General features: G+C 29.2%; 1 protein-coding gene across 1 annotated transcript; it reads right to left on the bottom strand.

Moving 5' to 3' along the window:
- Positions 1–5,659: 5,659 nt before the first annotated feature.
- On the bottom strand, positions 5,660–17,865 carry Phum_PHUM284180 (serine/threonine-protein kinase minibrain, putative; the record flags this gene model as incomplete). Its single annotated transcript, XM_002426835.1, has 10 exons — positions 5,660–5,778; positions 6,768–6,863; positions 6,959–7,132; positions 7,278–7,461; positions 7,580–7,726; positions 8,280–8,566; positions 9,440–9,587; positions 9,864–10,052; positions 17,209–17,408; positions 17,787–17,865. The coding sequence occupies 10 exons, from the start codon at positions 17,863–17,865 to the stop codon at positions 5,660–5,662; spliced, it is 1,623 nt and encodes a 540-aa protein (XP_002426880.1).
- Positions 17,866–21,558: the final 3,693 nt, after the last annotated feature.

Consider the following 21,558-nt stretch of genomic DNA (forward strand, 5'->3'; position numbering starts at 1 on the left):
GATTTTACATAATTACTCCGTTATTCACCTTGATTCGGGTTTTTCATTTTATTATAAGAAAAAACCTCTGGAAAATTTATAACGGAAGAAATATTTTTTATAAATAGTTTTTAATCATTTATAAAACGTTGTTTACAAACCTTAAATTATGGAATGTGATTGATTGAAAAAAAAAAAAAACGAAAAACGCACGCAGGCATCCATTTTACATTGAAACCGTTTTTTTTTTTTTTTTTTGAAAATTTCATGACGTCATCAAAATTTCATTCAATGCGTTCGAAATATTTTTTTTTTTTTTTTTTTCCCCCGCAATTTAATAAATATATCGCTCAAGTGATTTTGATCACGTTCGTCATTTCCACGTGTGATTCATTTATCACGAACGTTGAACGCGTGAACCGTAACGATAACGACAGACCGTAATAAATAAATAAATAAATGAATAAACACACAAACGAATAACTTTCTACTCGTTTAACGAACGCATCGCGCTGTTGCCAACTCGTAACAAATTTATTCATGGAAGGCGGTGAACGATAGGGGGAGAAACGATCGGATCAACAACAACAACAAAAAGTAAATAAACAATAATAAGGAAGCGCGAAAAATGGCGTAAATATCAATTACGTGAAAGGAAAACAAAAAAAATTTTCTTTTTTTCTTTTTTTTTTTAAAAAACATTATTATTATTATTATTAATAATTTTTATGTTATTTATTTAAATTTTTAAATATATTTTTTTTTATTTCCTTTTTTTCTCCTTTTTTTTTTTTTTTTTATTAAAATTTTTTTTTTAAAATAATAAAATAAAATAAAATGAAATTGTCCTCGTCGTCGTCGTCATAGTTAACGTCATCGTTTTATTATCATTATTATTATCATCGCAATCAATCATCGTCATAATTAACATCGTTATAATTCTTACTCAATAATAATGTACTTACATCTACAAAAAAATTTACAAAGAAAATAAAAGAAAAAAGAAAAAAAAATAGTAGAGGATAATAATAATAATAATAATAATAATAATAATAATGATAATGATAAAAACGTTAAAATAATTTTACATTTTCCCCAAATTCCCACCACGAATAATTATTCAACTTTCATCATCATCATCATCATCATTAACATTCTCCTTTTTCATTTTTTTTCATTTTTTTTTTTTTTTACATTTATTAACTAATTAAATAAAGTGAAAATTATTTAAATAAAACTTTAAATAATGATAGTGATAGTAATAGTAATAATAATAATAATAATAATAATAATAATAATAATAAATTACGTACAAAACAAAAAAAAGAAAAAAAAAAAAGAAGAAAGGAGAAAAACGGATTTACACTCATTTAAACAAAATGGCGTCTTCTCTCCTTTTTTTATTTTTATTTTTATGCATTAATGAAAAAAGAAAAAATTATTTTCTCTCTCTCTCTCTCTCTCTCTCTCTATGAACACATTTTTTTTTTTTTTTTTTTTAAATCATTACAAAATAAAATAGTAACGTTATTATTATTATTATCATTATCAGTATCATTATCATTATTATTAATTATTATTGTTACAATATTTACACGTTATTTATATCATTTATAATTATTATTATTATTAATCAACGCGATCATTATAATCATAATTTTAATCGTTATCATCATCATCATCATCGTTACGTCATCATCATCATCATCATTATCATTATTCGAAAAATGAACGACACGCGATTTGTTTATCGAAAAAAAAAAAATTTTTTTTTTCTTCTTCTCATTTTATCCATGGCACTCTCATTCTCCATCACGAAACGAGCAAAATAATAATAATAATATTAATAATAATAATAATATTAATAATAATAATAATAATTCGAATCGTTAAAAATAAATTCTTATCCCAACTTAAAAAATATGAATCCTCTTCTTTTTCTTCTTCTTCTTTCCCCCCTTCCTCCCATTTCAAAAAAAAATTGCGCGTGATGTTGTTTTTGTTGTCAAACGAAATGAAAACAAACAAACAAACAAACAACAACTATCGAAATATTAATTACTAAAAATTTATTTTCATCATTGATCTATGAACTGTAGCAAAGAAGAAGGAAGGCAAAAAAAAAAAAGATTCACTTATACCTAATAATAATAATAATAATGAATTTTTCATAGATTATAATTAATTACCGTTGTTACACATAATTAATAATAATAATAATAATAATAATAATAATAATAATAATAATAATAATAATAAAACCTTGCAAATAATAAACGAACTTTTTTTTTTTTCCCTTCATCTAAGTTACAACCTCAGCCACCACCTCCATATAACCTTTCACTTCCGCAAAAGAAAAAAAAACAACGAATAATAATAATAATAATAATAATGAGATAAATAAATAACTTAAAAAATTATTAATTTATTATTATTATTATTATTAATACGCCGAATAAATTTTAAACAAATGATTATTATGATGATGATGATGGTAATTAATAACCGTCTTTCTACCTGTTATCGCGTGTCTCATTTGCCTCGTTATTAATGATTAAGGCAAGTCTACCTTTTTATATTTATTTATTATTTTGTTTATAATTAATTTATTTAAACATTTTCTTTTTATAAACAATTAAAATTTACGCTTAATACAATTAATAATTCATTTGTGAGATTATTATTATTATTATTATTTTTTTTCTTGTTAATAATATCGATAGTTACCTTCTCCTTCTTCTTCTTCTTCTCATTATTATTATTACTATTATCATTTCGTCTGTTTATTTTATTTCATTTATTATTATTATTATTATTATTTTCACCCCTCATTACGTAATTATTAATCATGTGACATCGACTTGGTCAGTCTTTTTACCCTTTTATTTGCGGTGAAATCCTTCCTCCCCCCCCCAAAGTTCCCCGCGTTGAAAAACAACAAAAGAACATCGTTTCGTAATAACGGTTTCAACGATAATAATAATAATAATTATTATGATAATGATGATAATGATAATGATGATGATGAGAATGATAATGATGATGATGATGATGATAACGATAAATAAATAATTTTTTTCTTTTTTTTTCTTCTTATTATTAATAAATAACTTTTGTTTTTGTTTTTTTTTAAAGTAAATTTTTATCATTATTGTTATTATTATTATTATTATTATTATTATTATTATTATTATTATCATCATCATCATCATAACGATCAACATCATCATCATCATTATTATTAATATCAATACAATTTTCCTTTTTTTTTCTTTTTCTTTTTTTCTTCTTCTCACGTGTAATTATTATTATTTCAGCAAATTCAGACAATTTTTTTTTTTTGTTTTTCCTCCCCCCTCCCTCTCCCTTTTTAATGTATCAAAATTTATTTATTTATTTTATACGCGATAATTAATTAATTAAGTAATTAATTATAATCTATGATTAGCACACGATAAATAAAAATGGCAATTTACTCTTATTAACTAACGAATTAAATTATTTATTTATTTATTAAGATGCACATTGTGAGGACGGATAATAATTTTTTTTTTCTTAATTCATATGCACACGCGTACACGCACGCACGCACGCACGCACGTGCACACACGCTCACACGCACATTAAAAAAAAAAACAAATCGCATTTCCAAAAACGTGTGTGTTATATATATGGAATAAAAAAAAAAAAAAAACCAAAAGGAAAAGGAAAAAAAGTAATAATAATAATAATTTTTTTTACACAAATGTATACGTGTACGCGTGCGTATTAATGCGCTAGTGCGTGCGTGAGTGCGTACGTGCGTGAATTTAATACATATATATATAAACAATTAAACTTTATTATTAAAAGTTGTTGTACTATAATATAAGCGTCTGTACCTGTTTATTTTATTGTGAATTGAATTGAATTTTTTTTTTTTTTTGTATGCACATCGACATTAGAAACCCCGACAATTTCCAACCGTTATAATTAATAAAAATAAAAATATTAATAATAATAATAATAATAATAATAATAACAACAACAAATCTTTATTAAACATTTATTTATTTTTTTCCTCCTATCATTTTTGTTTTCCCATCTCCGTATTCGATTTCTCTGCTCAATAGTTCATTAAAAAATTATTATTATTATTATTATTATTATTTTTTAAACTTTAATAATTAATATACATTATGTAATTTATTTATAAGTAAGCCATTTTTTATTTAACGACGAAATTTTAAATTTCAAAATTTAAAACCCACAATCAAATGTCTAATCGAAATTTTTCTTTTTTTTTTTTTTTGTCCAAATTTTGCTGAAACATTCCCCCCCCCCTCCCAGTTTTCCTTTTTTCCCGCGAATATAAATAATTTTTAAACGTGATGGATTTAATTATTAATTAATTAATTAATTAATTAATTTGATGATCTTCGAAGTGGCAGAAGACAAATGTAAATCCTTTAAAACGATGTTATAATTTAGAATGTTAACTCGAACAATATCATTATTATTATTATTTTATCGTGTCAATTCGTACAAAAAAAAAAAACCAAAAAAAAAAAAAGACGAAAAACTACAAATGATGATGACAATACTAATAATAATAACAATAATAATAATAAAACAAACAATACGTAATAATACGAACTAATAAGTCGATTTAATAAAATAATAATAATTATTATTATTATGACTATCCGTATAGTCTCTAATGATCTAATTACACGATCTTTTTTTTTTTTTTTGGTTTTTTTTTTTTTTTTAATAAATCTAAAAAACAAATTTCATTTAATTCAATTATTAATGCGAATTTAAAATAAATTTAAAATAAATTTTATAAAAATACAAATAATAAAAATTTGTGCTACAGTTTTTTCTTCTTCTTCCTTCCTTTTCTCTCTTTCTTTCTTTCTTTCTTTCTTTATCAAGACTAAAGTACAGGGAAAATAAAATAAAAGAAAAGAAAAGAAAAAGTTAAAAAAAAAAAAAAAAAAAAGAGGAAAAAATTAACTAAAACACGACGACGTGGTGTCAGAAAAAAAAAAAAAAAAAAAAAAAAAAAACGAGGCAGACATTTTAACTTCTTTTACAACATATACAACTAAATATTACAAATTGTCCTATTCGTTATTATTATTATCATTATCATTATTATTATTATTTTTCGTTACTTTTATTTTTTTACCGCGAGCTTGGGACGTTTTTTTTTTTCTTTTTTTTTTTTTCTACTTCCCTTTCCTCTCTTCTTTTCGTACTCTTTATACTCTTTTCGTCAACTTTAGCTGCCCTGTACGTACGAGAGGATGGGAAAAACTTTTTCAAAGATGACCGTCCGAAGCTCAAATCGCGCGGGCTAAATAAAAAAAAATTACGTTAATAAATCTTTGAGAGTTTTCTCTGATCGAAAACCCTTTTGTCCTTTTCTCTCTCTCTATCTCTCTCTCTCTCACTCTCGAAATCGATCAATGGATCGATCGATCGATCGATAAATCAATTTAATCGTGGTGGGTCATTCATCTCCCATGGGAGATTTTGTCAAATCGTACAGCGTACTGCAATGTTATGATGATGATGATGATTATAATGATGATCATAATAATTATAATGATGCTGTTATTGTTGCTGTTGCTGTTGCTGCTGCTGCTGCTGATGCTGCTGATGCCGGCTTAGCAAGGGAGTCCGATGATGGATGCTAATAATCGCAGTCCATTAACTGAGGACCGATGCAGCTTCCAACTGTCGTCCCCGACGTGAGTGCCGAGTTTTGCAGCTGCAAAATCGAATCAGAAAGAGCTCGGTTGCTTCCCAGACCTGAAAATAATTAAATACAAATCATCATCATTATCATTTTATCAATGAACCTAAAATTCGAAAAGAAAAAAAAAAAAAAAAAACATGACAAAATTCAAATCAATGGTTTTTATTACATCAAATTCAACGCATTTCATAAAGTTATTAATTAATAAATAAATAAATTAATAAAATAAATAAGTAAATAATTTTACTTACTAGCTTTTAAGAGGGGGCTTGAGGTGGTCCTGAGCGAGAATTAGGCCGGGGAACTGCATTTCCCCTCCTATATATGTGTCATCGAGCGAGGTACGCGTTTGGGTACACATCTGCCGAAAATTAATCATTTAAAGTTTTTTTTTTTTTTTTTTTTTTTTTTTTACAAAAAAAAAAAAGTAAAAAGTAAGAGAAAGCGAAAGAAATTGGGGGGGGGGCGTGGGTGGGGAGCGTGGCGTGGCGGAGGAGGGGAGGGGGTGAAAAAAAAAAAAAATTTTTTTTCTCCTTCACAACTTTTCCTTTTCTCCCCACATATAAATAAATATGCAGCATCTCATTAACATTTTTTTTTTTTTTAAATTCAAAATGATGAATAAATGAATTTTAATTAATTAAATAAATAAATAAAAAAATTATCGTCGCCATATAAATAAAGTCATAGAATAAATAAACAACAAGAATTTGACAATAAGAATTAAAAAAAAAAAAAAAACCGTGGAAGGTGTTTTTGTTTGTTTGTGTTTAATAACTTGTACTTTTCTTTTGAATGAAAACGACAAAACTTTCATTATTATTATTATTATTAAGAGATTTTTTCAAATTAAATTTAGTTTATTAAATTATAAAAAATAATAATAATGCAAATCATCAAAAAAAAAAAAAAAATTTAGTTGATTAAAAAAACTCACAAAGCAAAAGCAAAGCAGCTTTTTTTCTCTCTCCATTTTTTTCAATTTTTACTGGAAAAGTTTTTTTTGTTTTTTTTTTTATAAATAATTAATTTAATAACTTACTGGCTGAGCTGGAAGGAGATCCTCTGATATTGTCAACTAATCCGCTAACTGCGGGACTCGTGCTCACTCTCCCGCTTTTATTCGCGGTGTTAGTCCCTGGAAAAGAATAAATAAACGTATAGAATTCGTTTAAATTTCCCCACCCCTCCCCCCACTCCCGAAAATTTAAAGTTTTTCCCGGAGGCGCTAACCTTCGTCACTAGTCCTTTTGAAAAAATTTTGCTGAAGAGCGTAATAGGGAGTGACTCTCGTTTTCGGATCAAAGTCCAACATTCTCAATATTAAGTCTTTGAATTTTAAATAATCCGCGACCGTGTGACCGGGTTCACCCAATCTTCTTCCACCAGGTCCTCCGCTGTCGACGCCTGGAAGAAAAAGTCATCACGAATCAAATGCGAGTTCGTTAGGAGGAAAGGAAAGGCCGACCGATCGACCGATCGACCTATTGACATCCCCCACACACTCCACACTCCATACACCCCCACACACTCCACACCCCACACACAATACCTAATATATCGTGCAATCTCCTCGTTCCAGGACTCCTGTATTTTTTACCATCTTTTGGCCGTTTTAATACGTAGCTTCCGTCTGAGGGTAGCTTATCGAAATATTTTCTTGCTTTATGAGCTTGATCTAATATGTGTTTGGGTGGCATACCCAAAACTTCTATTATCTTATTCATTTGATCCACCTGCGGATGAACAAACCGATGACGAACGAGAATAATTATTATCGATCAAAAAAAAAAAAAAGAGAGAGAGAGGAAGAGAGAAGAGAGAGAGAGAGAGAGAGAGAAAAAGATTACATACCTCGTTGGTTCCGCTAAATAACGGCTCCCCCGTGTGCATCTCGACTAAAATGCAACCTAAACTCCACATATCTATAGCTAAATCGTAAGGTATACCTAACAAAACCTCCGGAGACCTATAAAACCTCGACTGAATATATTGATATATCTAAAACGAGAGAGAGAAAAAAAAACACATGTTAATAATAATAATAATTATCATCATCGATGAAAAATTTATTAAATTTTTAAATAATTTTATTTAAAAAAACCGGAACCGGAAGTTTTGATATTTTTTTTCCAACCGTTTTTTTTAAAGATGGAAGTAGAGAAACAATCATAACAAAAAATCATAACAAAAATCATAACAAAAGATTTTTTTTTATGAACTCAAACATTGGGACATTTAATACGCCGGAAAAAAAAAAAAAAAAAAAAAACAAAAAAATAGAAAAAAATAGAAAAAAAAAAAATTTTTTTATTTAAAAATAGATTCGAATTCTTCAAGGCAAACTTGTGAGCTTATAATAGATCAAAGTTATTTACGTTTAAATTGCATCTTTTTTTTTTCCCGTTTTTCCGTTAATTTTCTTTTGTTTTGTGAAATTACGATTTCAATAATCGATCGACGATGCCGCCAATTGGTTAAAACATACGGAAAACCGTCGGCATCATCATCATCATCATCATCATTATCATTTCCTTCAACTACTACTACTCACCCTTTGTCCCAACTGACACGAACTTCCAAAATCAACAATTTTGATAGCCGATCTTTTCGGGTTGCACAAAAGTATATTTTCAGGTTTTAAATCACAGTGTATGATATTGAGTTCGGGAGTTGATAAAAACAGGAGAGCCGTACACAATTGCTGAGCGAATTTCCGCGTTAAATTGAGGGACACGCCCCGAAAATTCGTATTCCGCAACAGATCGTATAAATTATATGATAACAACTCGAATACTAGGCACAAGTGATTCCTCCACATAAAATGTCTTTTTAATCTCACTGTAAACAAAACAAACAAAAAGTATTATTATTATTACCATTCCCTTCCCGTTAAATTTTAACTTTTTTTCTCTTTGGTTTTCATACTCTATGCTTACTTATTTATTTACACCTCGTATATCAATATTGTAATGATAATGATGATATTAAAAAATGTTTTTCTTTTCTTCTTCCTTATTTCAATTAAGCAGACGATGGAATAAAAAAAAAAAACAAGTCAACGACCAGACAGACGGCCAGACGAGATTTTTTTTTTTTTTTTAAATGTATTAAATGTTTAAAAAATTTTTGTTTAAATTTTTTTTTAATTTTATAAAAAATCATCATTTGTAAATTTTACAAAGTACTTGACTTGTGTCAAAACAATTTTTTTTTTTTAAAAAAAAATTTCCTAACATTTTTTTATTAAAAAAAAACCGAAACAAATCATAACGAAAAAAAAGGAAAGAAAATAATAATAATAATTACGTTTCTCGATTGTTGTTGTTGTTGTTGTTGCCAAACTTTTCTTTTTTTTTTTTTTTTTGTCAAAAGTGCGACAAAATATTTTTTTTTATTAAAGTAAAACAAACACTTTCGCAACGAATTGTATCATTATTATCAGAAAAATATTTTTTAAAAGACTTTTCCTGCTTTTCTTCCTCCCCTCCCACGCCCCCTCATCGTCTGTTTAACATTTTCATTACCATTATCATTATCATTATTATTTTATGCAAAAAAAAAAAAAAAAATCGATTACAAATTTTTAATCGGAACGTTTGGGAGAAAAAAAAAAAAAAAATCGTGACAAAAATCGAAGAGAGCTGCCAATCTTTCCAGAGACAGAGAGAGAGAGAGAGAGAGAAAAAAAATAATTCCAGACGGAATACCAACCTATGAAATATTTATTATCCGCATCTGCGCGGTTCATCATTTCCAATAATTTAACTTCTATTTGAGCTTGATTTAAAAAAGGTTTTTTATTTTTTATTATTTTAATTGCCACCTGGCACTGTTCTTCGTGATCGTATGCCTTCACGACCTGAAACAATCGAAACAATCGAATTAAAAAACAAACAACAAACAACAACAAAAAATTATATACATCATCATTATTTTTTTGTGACCGGATACAAATGGGGTGACGATTGAAAAACAAAAACAAAAACAATAAAAAAAATCGTGTCATTAGATTTTGTTATTATTATTTTGTCGTTTTGTTTTGTTTTTGTACGAAATCAAAAGAACAAACACAACAATCACCAACCCCATCGATGAATTTTTAATTATTTATTTATTTAAAATATAATAATAATACCTGTCCGAAAGATCCTTTTCCTATTAGATTATCTATTTCGTAACGATCTAAAAATTTTTCGCCATTTTTGATGATGTAATCGTGATTATCATCATCGTAGCCTTCGTTAAATATTTTACGCTCTTTTTTGTGGGAGGTATCTTCTCCTTGTGTCTGCTGCGCTCTTCTTTTCTTTTTCGCATAATAAACCTGCAGGAGGAAAAAAGAAAAAAAAAAATTAAAAACAATCAATCAATCAATCAAATCTGCAGAGATTTCATCGCACCCCTGCAAACTCAACTTTTTCTTTAAATAACCTAAAAACGATGATGATGATGATGATGATGATGATGCTCGCGGGAAAAGTCAATGATGAGGAGTAAATATTCAAGAGTGACGTTCTTTGTCCTAATCTTTTCTTTCGAAATCCGGTTTTAGAAACTCATCATCAAAGCGTGACCAGCTTTGTAAAAAAAAAATCCACAATATGGGATAATAAAGATTTTCCAGAGGTGAATTTGAATTTATTTAAAGTATAAGAGAAGGAAAAAAAAACAGAAAGTCTTTGGGGAGGTAGAAAGAGAAAGAGAAGGAGAGAAAGAGAGAGAAAAGGAAAAAGTTACGGGCGAAATATTTTTTAGAATTTTATCCTTCTCTTATTATTATTATTTTTTTTATATTTTTTCTCGGATATTAGAAAAACAAAAAAAAGAAGAAGAAGAAGAAGAAGAAAAAAAAAAGAAAGAGAGAAAAAAAAACAAACCGAAACAAAAGCAATGAAGGAAAAAGAAAAAAGAAAAAAAAAAAACCGTCATGGTACGAAGAGTTCTTCATCTTACTGTCAAGTCATTACGATCGTAAAAAATTGGCCTAAATGTTGACCGGTGACAAGACACACGCACACGCACACGTATATACACACGTATATGCACACGTATACGCACACGTGCACGCACGCACGCACACGATTCTCCAACTAGTCGTCATATTCATCAAATCTTACAAGACCGAAAACCTCGATCGTGTCTTCTCGATGACAAAAGCTCAACATTTTTGATTTCACCGTTTCGAACCTTAACGTGCCTTAAGGTACCCGGATTTACCCAATTACAATTACAAAATACGATTTACAACATTGGGACAACAACTTCCTTTATGTCATCGTTTCCTACCCCCCTCTCTCTCTCTCTCTCTCCCGACTAACTATCCATGCGTCTATCTATCCGCGACTATATCTTTACTTTTCTTAAAGAAAAACATTTCCCATCGCCATTTAATCTTTAATATCATCATCATCATCATCATCACAACTGTCAACTTTCACATGATTTCATCAACTCAATAATTTATCAACCGTTTTATTACGTAACAGGTACAAAAAGAAAAATCAAAACCTCTTCATTCTTTCTTTTTCTTTTTATTACATTTACGATACCGAAATCAAAGTTTAACCCCCCAAAAAAAAAGGAATCGCCATTATTGAACAATAACGTCATGCCAATTGCGGTTGGTCTATTATTATCATCATCACTTGTTTATGTCTTTTTGCATATATCTCTCTCTCGTCCTACCATAATCAACCGCAATCAATAACAAAAAAAAAAAAAGGAAAAATCAAAACGATATACATATCGTTCGTTATCTTCCTTTGAGGTTTGAACAACACACACGCACACGCACGCACACACACAACCCATTTATCATTTTCCTTTTTCTATTATATCTCACCGCGAATCTGGTTGACCTTAAAACAACAACAACAACACCTTATTTAGAGAGAGATAGAGAGAGAGAAAAAAATCTATGCAACCGTTTTACACCGTTCGTAAGAAAAAGAAAATTCCCCCCCCCCCTCCTACAAAATTCCGCAAAGAGTTTTTTTCTTCAATCGAGATTTACCTCACATACCTGACTCTTGCAATTTCCACACACACACACGCACACGCACACACAAAAAGAAAAAAGAAATAAAAATAAAAATAAAAAATTTTCCCGGTAAAAAAGAAAAAGACATTCATTACGTTTCGCGGGAACTTTCGTTTTCCCCCTTTTCTTTTTTTTTTTTTTTTTTTTGGAATTTATCCAAACCGCTGAAAATTAAACCTGGCGTTTCGATTAATCCCCTCCCCTCCCTCTCCCCCTCCATCCTTCCTTCCTCTCTAATTCGTTTCAACTTTTATTTGCTTTCTAATTTTTTTTTTTTTTTTTTCCCCTTTTCTTTTCTTTTCATCTTTACTATTCGCACGTGAAATTTTTTCTACTTTTTGTCCCCTTCCTCCCCCACTCTGTTGATTTTTCATCGACAGACATCAACCGGAAATACAGTTTTTCCTCTCAACCACGTCCTCCTTCCGTTTTTGAATAACAAAATAACTTTGCAAAAAAATTCTGCAGTCCTTCGGAAATCAAAAAGAAAAAATAATCGCAGTGATAATAATAATTTCGTCATTATAAAAAAACAAAACAAAACAAACCAAAGGGGGTTGCCATGTTTTTATCACGTTTTGTTTTGTTCTCTTGTTTACGATGATACCGCGGCGTTCCTTTAATCAACGTTATCAATATTAACAACGACTATCTATCATTTCTTATTTCTTTTCCTGTTTTTTTTTTTAAAAGTCATTGCCTTTACCGATTATTCAAAAAAAAAAAAAAAAAACCTTCGCCAACAAAAAAAACATTAGAATTATGTTTTTCTAGAATAAAAAAAAAACAAAATATTTATGTTTTTATCAAAACATAAAAAACTCATTCGATTTGTTTACACGGTAATGCAAACCATGTTTTTTCTTTATTTCTTACTTTTGTTTTCTTTTTCTTTTTTTTTGGGGGAGGGGAGGAAGGGAGGGCAAACAGGAAATTAAATAATAGTTTCCTCTTATCATTAAAAATAAATAATAAAAAAAAAAAAATGGATATATGCGTAAAAATAAATAAGAGAGAGAGATAGAGAGAGAGAGACAATCCTAATTTCAGGGTGCCTTATTATTATTATTATTATTATTATTATTATTATTATTATTATTATTATTATTATTATTATTATTATTATTATTATTATTATTATTATTCTTTCTTTGTGGATGCGCTCGTGGCACTGATTTCTCCAGGAGAGAGAGAGAGAAAAAAATTTTCCATTTCCCATTCTCCTTTAATCTAATTTAACCTTTGTAATAAAATGCACCAACTATTTGTTCCATGTGTGCTCTTGTAAAATACTGTTAATGCTTTCCTACAATTTTTTTTTCTACCCCCACCCCCCTCGTAACCCCCTGAATCCCTACCCCTACCCCTACCCATTCCTTATTTTCCTTTTTTTTTTTTTTAACGTAAAATTTATTCAAAGGAAGACAAATTCAGAATTGGCCGGCCATCTCCCTCTGTCTCAACAGCACGCTGCTACATTCAGAACAATAATAATAATAATGACAATAATAAAAACAACTATTATTATTATTATTATTGCTTTCCTAGGTTTCCCCTCCAACCTCCCCTCCTCCCCCCCAAAAAAAACCAAATTTCTCTTAAACCTTACATAGGAACCTTAAATTTTAAAAAAATTGTCGACGGTAAAAAAAAAAAAGAGAGAGAGAGGAAACATTTCATTCACCTTACGAACTAACGAACGAAACAGAAACAAACAAACAAACAAACAAAATTTAAATAATAATAATAATAAAAACAATCGTTAAAAAATCCGTTGAAAAATTTCTTTTTTTTTTTTTTCTATTTCCGATTCGCTTTCGCCGCTGTCGTGGCGTTTTCACAAATTGACCCTGAGTTCAATAATTAATTTTCCCTCCCCCTCCCCCCTAATACACAATAAACGCGACGTTTTTCACGCCAAAATATATGTGCGTGCGTGTGGAATTCAAAATAGCTTTTTGGATGCGTTAAAATTCTTTTATTCCAACATCTCCCACGTAAAGCTTTAAAATTAAAAAAAAAAAAAAAAAAAAATTCGATTCGATTCAATGACATCGAATAAAAACCACAAACGAATGTTTTTATCAGTGGGCCTTGGTCGTCCACCGGAGGATTCTTCGAACACAACAACAATCCCCCCTCGAATGAACAAGAATCCCGGCAGTTTTTTCTTTTACAAAAACTAATTTGGCTGGCCGACAGACTCACGTTATATATATAAATTTATATAAATATATAAAAATTGCAACAAAAAAAAACGACAACAATAACAACAATTTTCCACCGAGCGACATTTTATACATTTTCTCTCATTTCTTTAAAAAAAAAAAAAAATTAACCTCTCTCTCTCTCTCTCTCTCTCGAAGATGAAGAACCATACGATGACGACATTGTTAATAAAACAAAGACTCGATGGTGATTGACTTTTTCCTTTTTCTTTTTCCTTTTTTCCTTTTTTTCTTTTCTTTTTGCGTACTTACGCCTCCTCCGATAATAAAAAAACAGAAGAAAACTTTACAATACAGGTGACGGATCGAGACAACTCGAGAAATTTTATTATTATTATTATTATTATTATTATTATTATTTTCAAGTTAGCTTATGATGATGATGATGATGATGATGATGACACTCGGGTATTAACATTATCCATTTCTTCTTATAAGATTCAAAAGGTTTTTCCGACTCCTTTTTTGATTATTCCACTTTTTCAAATTTCTGTTGCTTTTTTTGCGCACGCGCGATTTTCTCCTCGAAAAATAATAATAATAATAATAATAATTTTTTTTATGTTATCGCACATCAAATTATTAATTTTTTTCTTTTTTTTTTTCTATTTTTTTTTGATTTATCATTTCAATTTTTAATATTTTTTCAAGTCATAAATTTTAAATTTTATTTAAAAGCATAAAAAAATATTTCTCTCTCTCTCCCCCTCTCCTTCTGTCTCTTTCTCTTTCTCTCTCTCCCCCTCTCCTTCTGTCTCTTTCTCTTTCTCTCTCTCCCCCTCTCCTTCTGTCTCTTTCTCTTTCTCTCTCTCCCCCTCTCCTTCTGTCTCTTTCTCTTTCTCTCTCCTTTTACCAAGCTTTACTTCTTTTTCATCCTTCTCCTTGTTATTCCCGTTTTTTTTTTTTTTTGATTTATGCGATGACCGATTCAATCAAATTATTTTGTACAAACAAACGACAGTCGGTTGTCGGCGCGAGCATGACGATTCGAATCCCCTCAGACTTTTAGAGATTTTTTTTTTTTTTTAATAGAGTTCAGCAACACAACATCTCCTTTTATAATTGTTCAGACAATTTTTTTTATCTTTATAATTGTTCAGACAGGTGTTTTAAATACCTGATCTCGTAAAAAAAAAATTTCGCATGTAAACGTTTTCTTTTTCGTGCCAAATGACCAGAGAATAAAAATAAAATAAACCAGGTGAATAAATAAATAATTTTTTTTTTTCTTTTTTCTATTCGAATCGACGACAAAAACAACAACAACAATAATAATAATAATAATGATAATAATGATATCGGAATAAATTACATATTACTTCATTAAAAAAAAAAAATCATCCTAAAAATAATTTTTCTTATTTTATTCTCCATCATTTCGAATCATCATCTCAACATTTATATATATATTTAGATTCCATGCCAACAACAACCCATTTTTTTTTTTTAATGGTTCACTTCAAACAAAAATATTCGATTCATTTCGATTCCTTCCCCTCCCCTAACCTCCTACCCTCGCCTCTCCCCCCGCCGTAATTTAATGTAGTGTGAATTTTTAACTTGATAAAATCTCAATAAAAAAAAAAAAAAAACCGTAACGATAATAAAAAAAATAAAATACAATAAAATAAAATCACGATCGACGACCAAAAAATTAATAACGTTTTCCTTCCCACTCCCCCCCCCTCTCTCTCTTTTCGAAAAGAAAACACAAGAAAGAGAACATAGCAAAGGCGTTTATATTTTAAACGACGACGACGACAAAAATGAAAAAGGATCAAAATATGTTATAAGAAATTTCACTCCTCGATAACAACATCAAGACATGTATAATAATAATAATAATAATAATAATAATAATAATAATAATAATGATGATGATGATGATGATGATGATGATGATGATAATAAAGAAAACCACGAAATTAACATCCAAGACGTCGTCTGCTTTCGACGATTCGATGAAAAATTCAAATGCGAAAAACCTTTATGGCGAAATAATAATAATAAAAATTCCTTTTCGCGTGTCCTTTCATTCCTTTTCATTTAGTAACCCCCTTATCCCTACCCCCTACCTCCTACCCCGCTTTCCACTTTCTTTAAAGGGAGGAAGGAAAAACAAAAAAACAAAAAAACAAAAAAAAAAAAAAAAAAATTAAAAAAATTTTTCCCAACTTTTCTCACTTTAAATTTTTTGACAGATGTAAACGATGTTACAAATAAGTAATAATCCATTTGTTTTCTTCTGCTTTTTCTTCTCCTTAATTATTATTATTATCATTATTATTATTATTATTAATAGAAAATCTCCGAAGGAAAAGAAAAAAAAAAAGTTAAAACTCTCGACTTTTTTTTCTCTCCACACCCATTCCTTAAACCCCCCCAAAAAAAAAAAAAAAAAAAAAAAAAAAAAAAAAAAAAATTTATTCCATGAAAATTCTTTTGATATTGAAATGACTGTAAAAAAAAAAAAAAATAATAATAATAATGGAATTATAAATCCTTCGCGAATCTGATAACTTTTCCCTTTTTTTTTTTTTTCGAAAGAAAGGAAACCTTCTTGAAATTTTTGCGAAAAACATTTATTTCATTTATCGTTTATTACCTTCGGAGTCTATAATTTTCCAAAGCGGAAATCAAACTCGCCAATAATTATAATAATAGTAATGCTAATAATAATAATAATAATAATAATAAATTGCAGTAGGTAGAGAGAACAAATTATATCGGCTCTCTCATTATTTCTCAAGAACCCGATCACCTCCTCCTCCTCCTCCTCCTCCCCTCCTCCCGTCTCCATCCATTTTATCAGCCTACTTACTATATAATATTCTTCTTCCTCCTTTTTTATTGAACCGTTAAGTAAAAAAAAAAAAAAAATATGTAAATATGCGTGTGTGCGTGTGCGCGTGTGATAAAACAATGATAATATTCTTTCTGACAAACGCGATTTCGAAATATATTTGTTTCCATTTTCATATTTCATACTGTCAAAAAAACGAGAGATTTTTGTAGTAACACGGTTAAAGAAACGACGACAACAATTCGTCTGCTTTCCGAGCAGAGGACCCGTTTTAATTTTTGAATTTTCATTCGATTCCCTTCCACCTTCCTTTCCTAACCTTTTCTCCCAGTCACTCACACCACCACCTCTCGAAAACCTTTCGCCCGACATCAAGTGATTAAATGTTTTTTTTTTTTTTTCGACTCACCTCGTTAATGTGTTTATACGTTTTTATTAAATCCACTGATAATTTTCTCAGGGGTGCCGAAGAGGGATCCCTGAAATGTTGAGGTATTCTAGCCTGCATGGCCTGTATATCGGCTGGTTCTCTAATTGTTTCCAGTTGTTCCTCTCCGACCAGCCTTCCGTAGAGGGGAACATACTGCGTCCTTATGAGTTGGCCACTCGCTGAAACAAAAAAAAAAAAAAAAAAAAAATCAAACACTTTAATTCTCACGTGTGATGAGGAGCAAAAAATGTTAAATTAACATCGTTATCATTATCATCATCATCAAGCCAACAATTTCAAACTGTTATTCGTATATAATAAAAAATAATAATAATAATAATAATATCAGGCCTTCTCGTACAAAATTTTTGAACAAAACAAAAAAAATAAAATCAAAACAAACGAGTTACAATAAATAAATAAATAAATAAATGTAAAGCAGGCTCGTTTGTTATGATTATAATAATAATTTATTTATTTATTTATGTATTTATTTATTTATTTATTTCCTCTTTGGACAACATTTCACTTCGATGCATGTAAAATGGCTTACATACTACGACGTGCAAAAGTTGCTGAGTGAGTGAGTGTGCGTTTCGTGCAATTTTTTTTTTTTTTTTTTTTTTTTTTGTTCATTGCAACTAGAAAGTAAATTTTTTCTTGTTGTTGTTGTTTGTTGTTTGTTGTTGTTAATGCAATATTTAATCTGAAGGTAAACCACCAATTTATGACTAATAACTAATTTACGTAAAAAAAAAAAATATAATTAAAAAAAAACTATCATTCGATAAGGGTGTGCATATTTATTTAATCTAGGTTTGAATTCGATAAATAATAATAACCTTTCTACAAATACGCATACGTGCACGTGCGCACGCACACACACGCACACGCACGCACATCTTTCCTTTTTACGTTTTTCCACCTTTTTTATTTATATCGGATTTGATAAAAAACAAATAACAAATGACTCCCATGGATAAATTTTCGCGCATTTTTACGACGACGACGACGAAAAAAAAAAAAAATTAGGTATGACGCATTTCTCTCTCTCTCAAGACATGTTTTTATTCAATTTTATATAACGTCGTAGCATGTGGTCCACCACTTGCGCCATTCCAAACTTATTTACCCGATTTATAAAAAAAAAAAAAAACAAATCTGGAAAAGTAATCTTTTTAAAAAAACTTTAAAACCGTGTATAAACAAAGATAAAGAGTGCAATTTATCCAAGGCCGATGGAGAGAGAGAAAACATTGGATATCGGAAAATATCAGAGTTTTCCAACTTCGAAGGGAGGGAGGGGGGAACAAAAATAATAATAATAATAGTATTAGTCGTAGTAAAAAATAAGGACAAGTAATAGTAATAATAATAATAATAATAATAATAATAATAATAATAATAATAATAATAATAATAATAATAATAATAATAATAATACATCGAACCGACTTCCTTATTTTTTATTTTTTTATTTTATTTTATTTTTTTGTCATAAACGTGTTTTTTCCATCCGTTTTGTCCGAGAATCAACAAAAGTCACCAAAAGTCACAAAAACATGAGACTTGATTTAATATCAAAATGAATCATTCTGTCAATCATCACTCTGTCTTTTTTTAATTCTTAAGGAAAAGAAAAAGAAAAAAATATGTGCGTGTGTGTTTTATTCAAATTTTACGAAAGATTTTCAAATGCGGGTTTTTTTCCCCCACCCCATCCCCTTCTTCCCCTCCTTTAAATCCCTGAAATTAATGATCATCTGTCTATGGTTTCGTCGACGAAAATAATCATCATCATCATCATCATCATCATCGACTCTTAATAAAATACGTGTCGCAATCATTTTGGATAAGTACAAAGTTCAAACTGCGTATCAACCGTAAAAGTTCAAAAAAAAAAAAAGGGGGAGGGGAAGAAAAAATGAAAATGAGGAAAACGGAAAAGTCGAAAAAAAAGAGAATAAAAATTAATCGAATACGTGTCCTTTCCCCCCCCCCCACACACTTTTTCCCTTTTCTTTTTTTGTCACAAAACCTACGAACCGCACACAAATAAAAAAAAAAAAACCGTTCAAATTCATGAACAATTTTGAAAAACTTTAATTTAAGATTTATTACTCAGGCTACTACTCGCCCTTTTTCTTTGACCTCAGGTCAAAGATTGGAAAAACCGTCAATAAAACATTCTTCATTCAACAAACGCTTAGGGCAGTAGTATACAAAAGAATTCGATTATACAAAAAAATATTGATTGCCAACCTACGAAACTAAAATTATTAGGCAATAATTTAAATAGGTTTCATTAAAGAATCGCCGGTTTTTTTTTTCCCCTTAATGATAACAAATATGGCGACAAGTAAAACCAAAAAAAAAAAAAAAAAAAAAAAACTATAACTCTATTGCAACTATAACGTGTTTCAGTTACGGCACCACTTACTTTTGCCTTCAGTTATTATTATTATTATTATTATTATATTTTCTCTCTCCCCCACTCCTCCCCCTCCCTCTCTCTTTTTTTCCCTTTGCACGATTTGACCAATTTTGGTCATAGAAGTCACACGCATGCATCTATCCGACTTTGATTTATCATTTTCCATAACTGGTTTTAATATTAACTCTGTGGTACGTCACACCACACCGCCTGCCTTTCAGGTATTATTATTATACATTTAAACATCCGATAAAAATTTCATTTTCCGAGAACAAATAATGATAATAATAATGTAAGTTTTGAAAGCATCATTCTTTCGCAGCGAGTATTTCCGGTCGAATGAGGAATTTTTCTTTCAAATCAAACCTGAATCCATTTGTCTGTTTTTTTTTTTTTTTTTTTTTACGACGACTCCATCTTCTACTTCTTCTGTCGTAAATATTACTACGACATCATCTTCATTTTTTTTTTTTTTTTTTTTTGTAAATTCTAAAATAAAATAATGGCATCCATTTTTAATTCGTGATTGCAACAAGATTACATGCTACGACATCCAAATCAAATCAAATTTCTTCGCTTTTCTTTTCTTTTTTCCCCTGTAATTTTCATACACGCTTTCAAACGATAGAATAAATATAGTTTTGATTACTTAACCGAATAATAATAATAATATTTGAACCTACGCACAAAACTTTAGCCTAACACATTCCTTCAAATTTTTTCAAGAAATCCGCAAAGAAACAAGAAAAATCTTTAAAAAAATGGAAAAAATCGATCGTTTGTTTAGATGTATCTGAAATGTGCAATAATAATAATAATAATAGTAATAATTTATGCTAAAATTTTATCGTAAAAAAATGTAATAATAATAATAATAATAAAATAAAAAATTATTCGTCCATGGATGGCGACATTGAAGATTTCCATTTCGATTTTCCTTTTTTTTTTTTTTTTTTTTTGTTTTAAAGAGAGAGAGGGGCGGAGAGGGGATAATAAGAAAGAAAATTATGAGTAAACGAGATCACCCAACAGATGAGAATCGAAAGAGGAAAAAAAAAAATTTCTCTCTCTCTCTCTCTCTTTTCTTCTTGGGAAAGTGTAAAAACACGAATGCCAACTACTTTTAGCAAGCTGAACATGGGAAATTACATTCTACATTCGAGTTTCGCAATTTTCAGAGAGAGAGAGAGCTTGTAACCATAGTGACTGTACAATGACGTCATCAACACACACACACACACACACACCGGACCAAAAACCTTTTTTATCCCTTGTCTCGATTCGTTTTCGTCACCGACTAAAACTTTTCAGGCACGCAAATGCAAATTCCAAATGCAATATCGTATTGTCGTCGTCGTCGTCGTCGTCGTCGTCGCGGTTGTTGTTGTTGTTTTTGTTTTTCCAGAAAAAAATAATTTCATAAATTTAAATACTCGCTCCATCTTCTTTTTCTTTCAATTTTTTCCTTTTTTTTTCCTTTTTTTTTTCCACGGATAAGTTACTTCCATAAAATCATCAACCACATCATTTACAGTTTCATCGCAAATTACAGTTAATCGTTAAAAAAAAAAAAAAATTTTAATTGGCAATAAAAAATTAAAGTATTATTATCGTAATACAATTATTATTAACGAAGATATGGAGAGAGAGAGAGAGAGAGAGAGAGGGAGAATCTTCAAGTTTAAATGAACGAAAAAAAAAATAAATATATATATAATGTAAATAATTTCCGCAGTCGTGACTTCCATATTTAAAGGCCATGGTTCACTGCCGATCAAAAAAGAAATTTTTTTTTTTTTTTTTTATTAGCATTAACGGTTTTAAGCTGTGAACTTGATTTTAAATAATCACCACGAATGCATATCCACGTGTTAAATGCACATGGTTGCCTTTAT

Source organism: Pediculus humanus, genomic scaffold (assembly GCF_000006295.1).
Source record: "Pediculus humanus corporis 1103172107667 genomic scaffold, whole genome shotgun sequence".
Classification (NCBI taxonomy): domain Eukaryota; kingdom Metazoa; phylum Arthropoda; class Insecta; order Psocodea; family Pediculidae; genus Pediculus; species Pediculus humanus.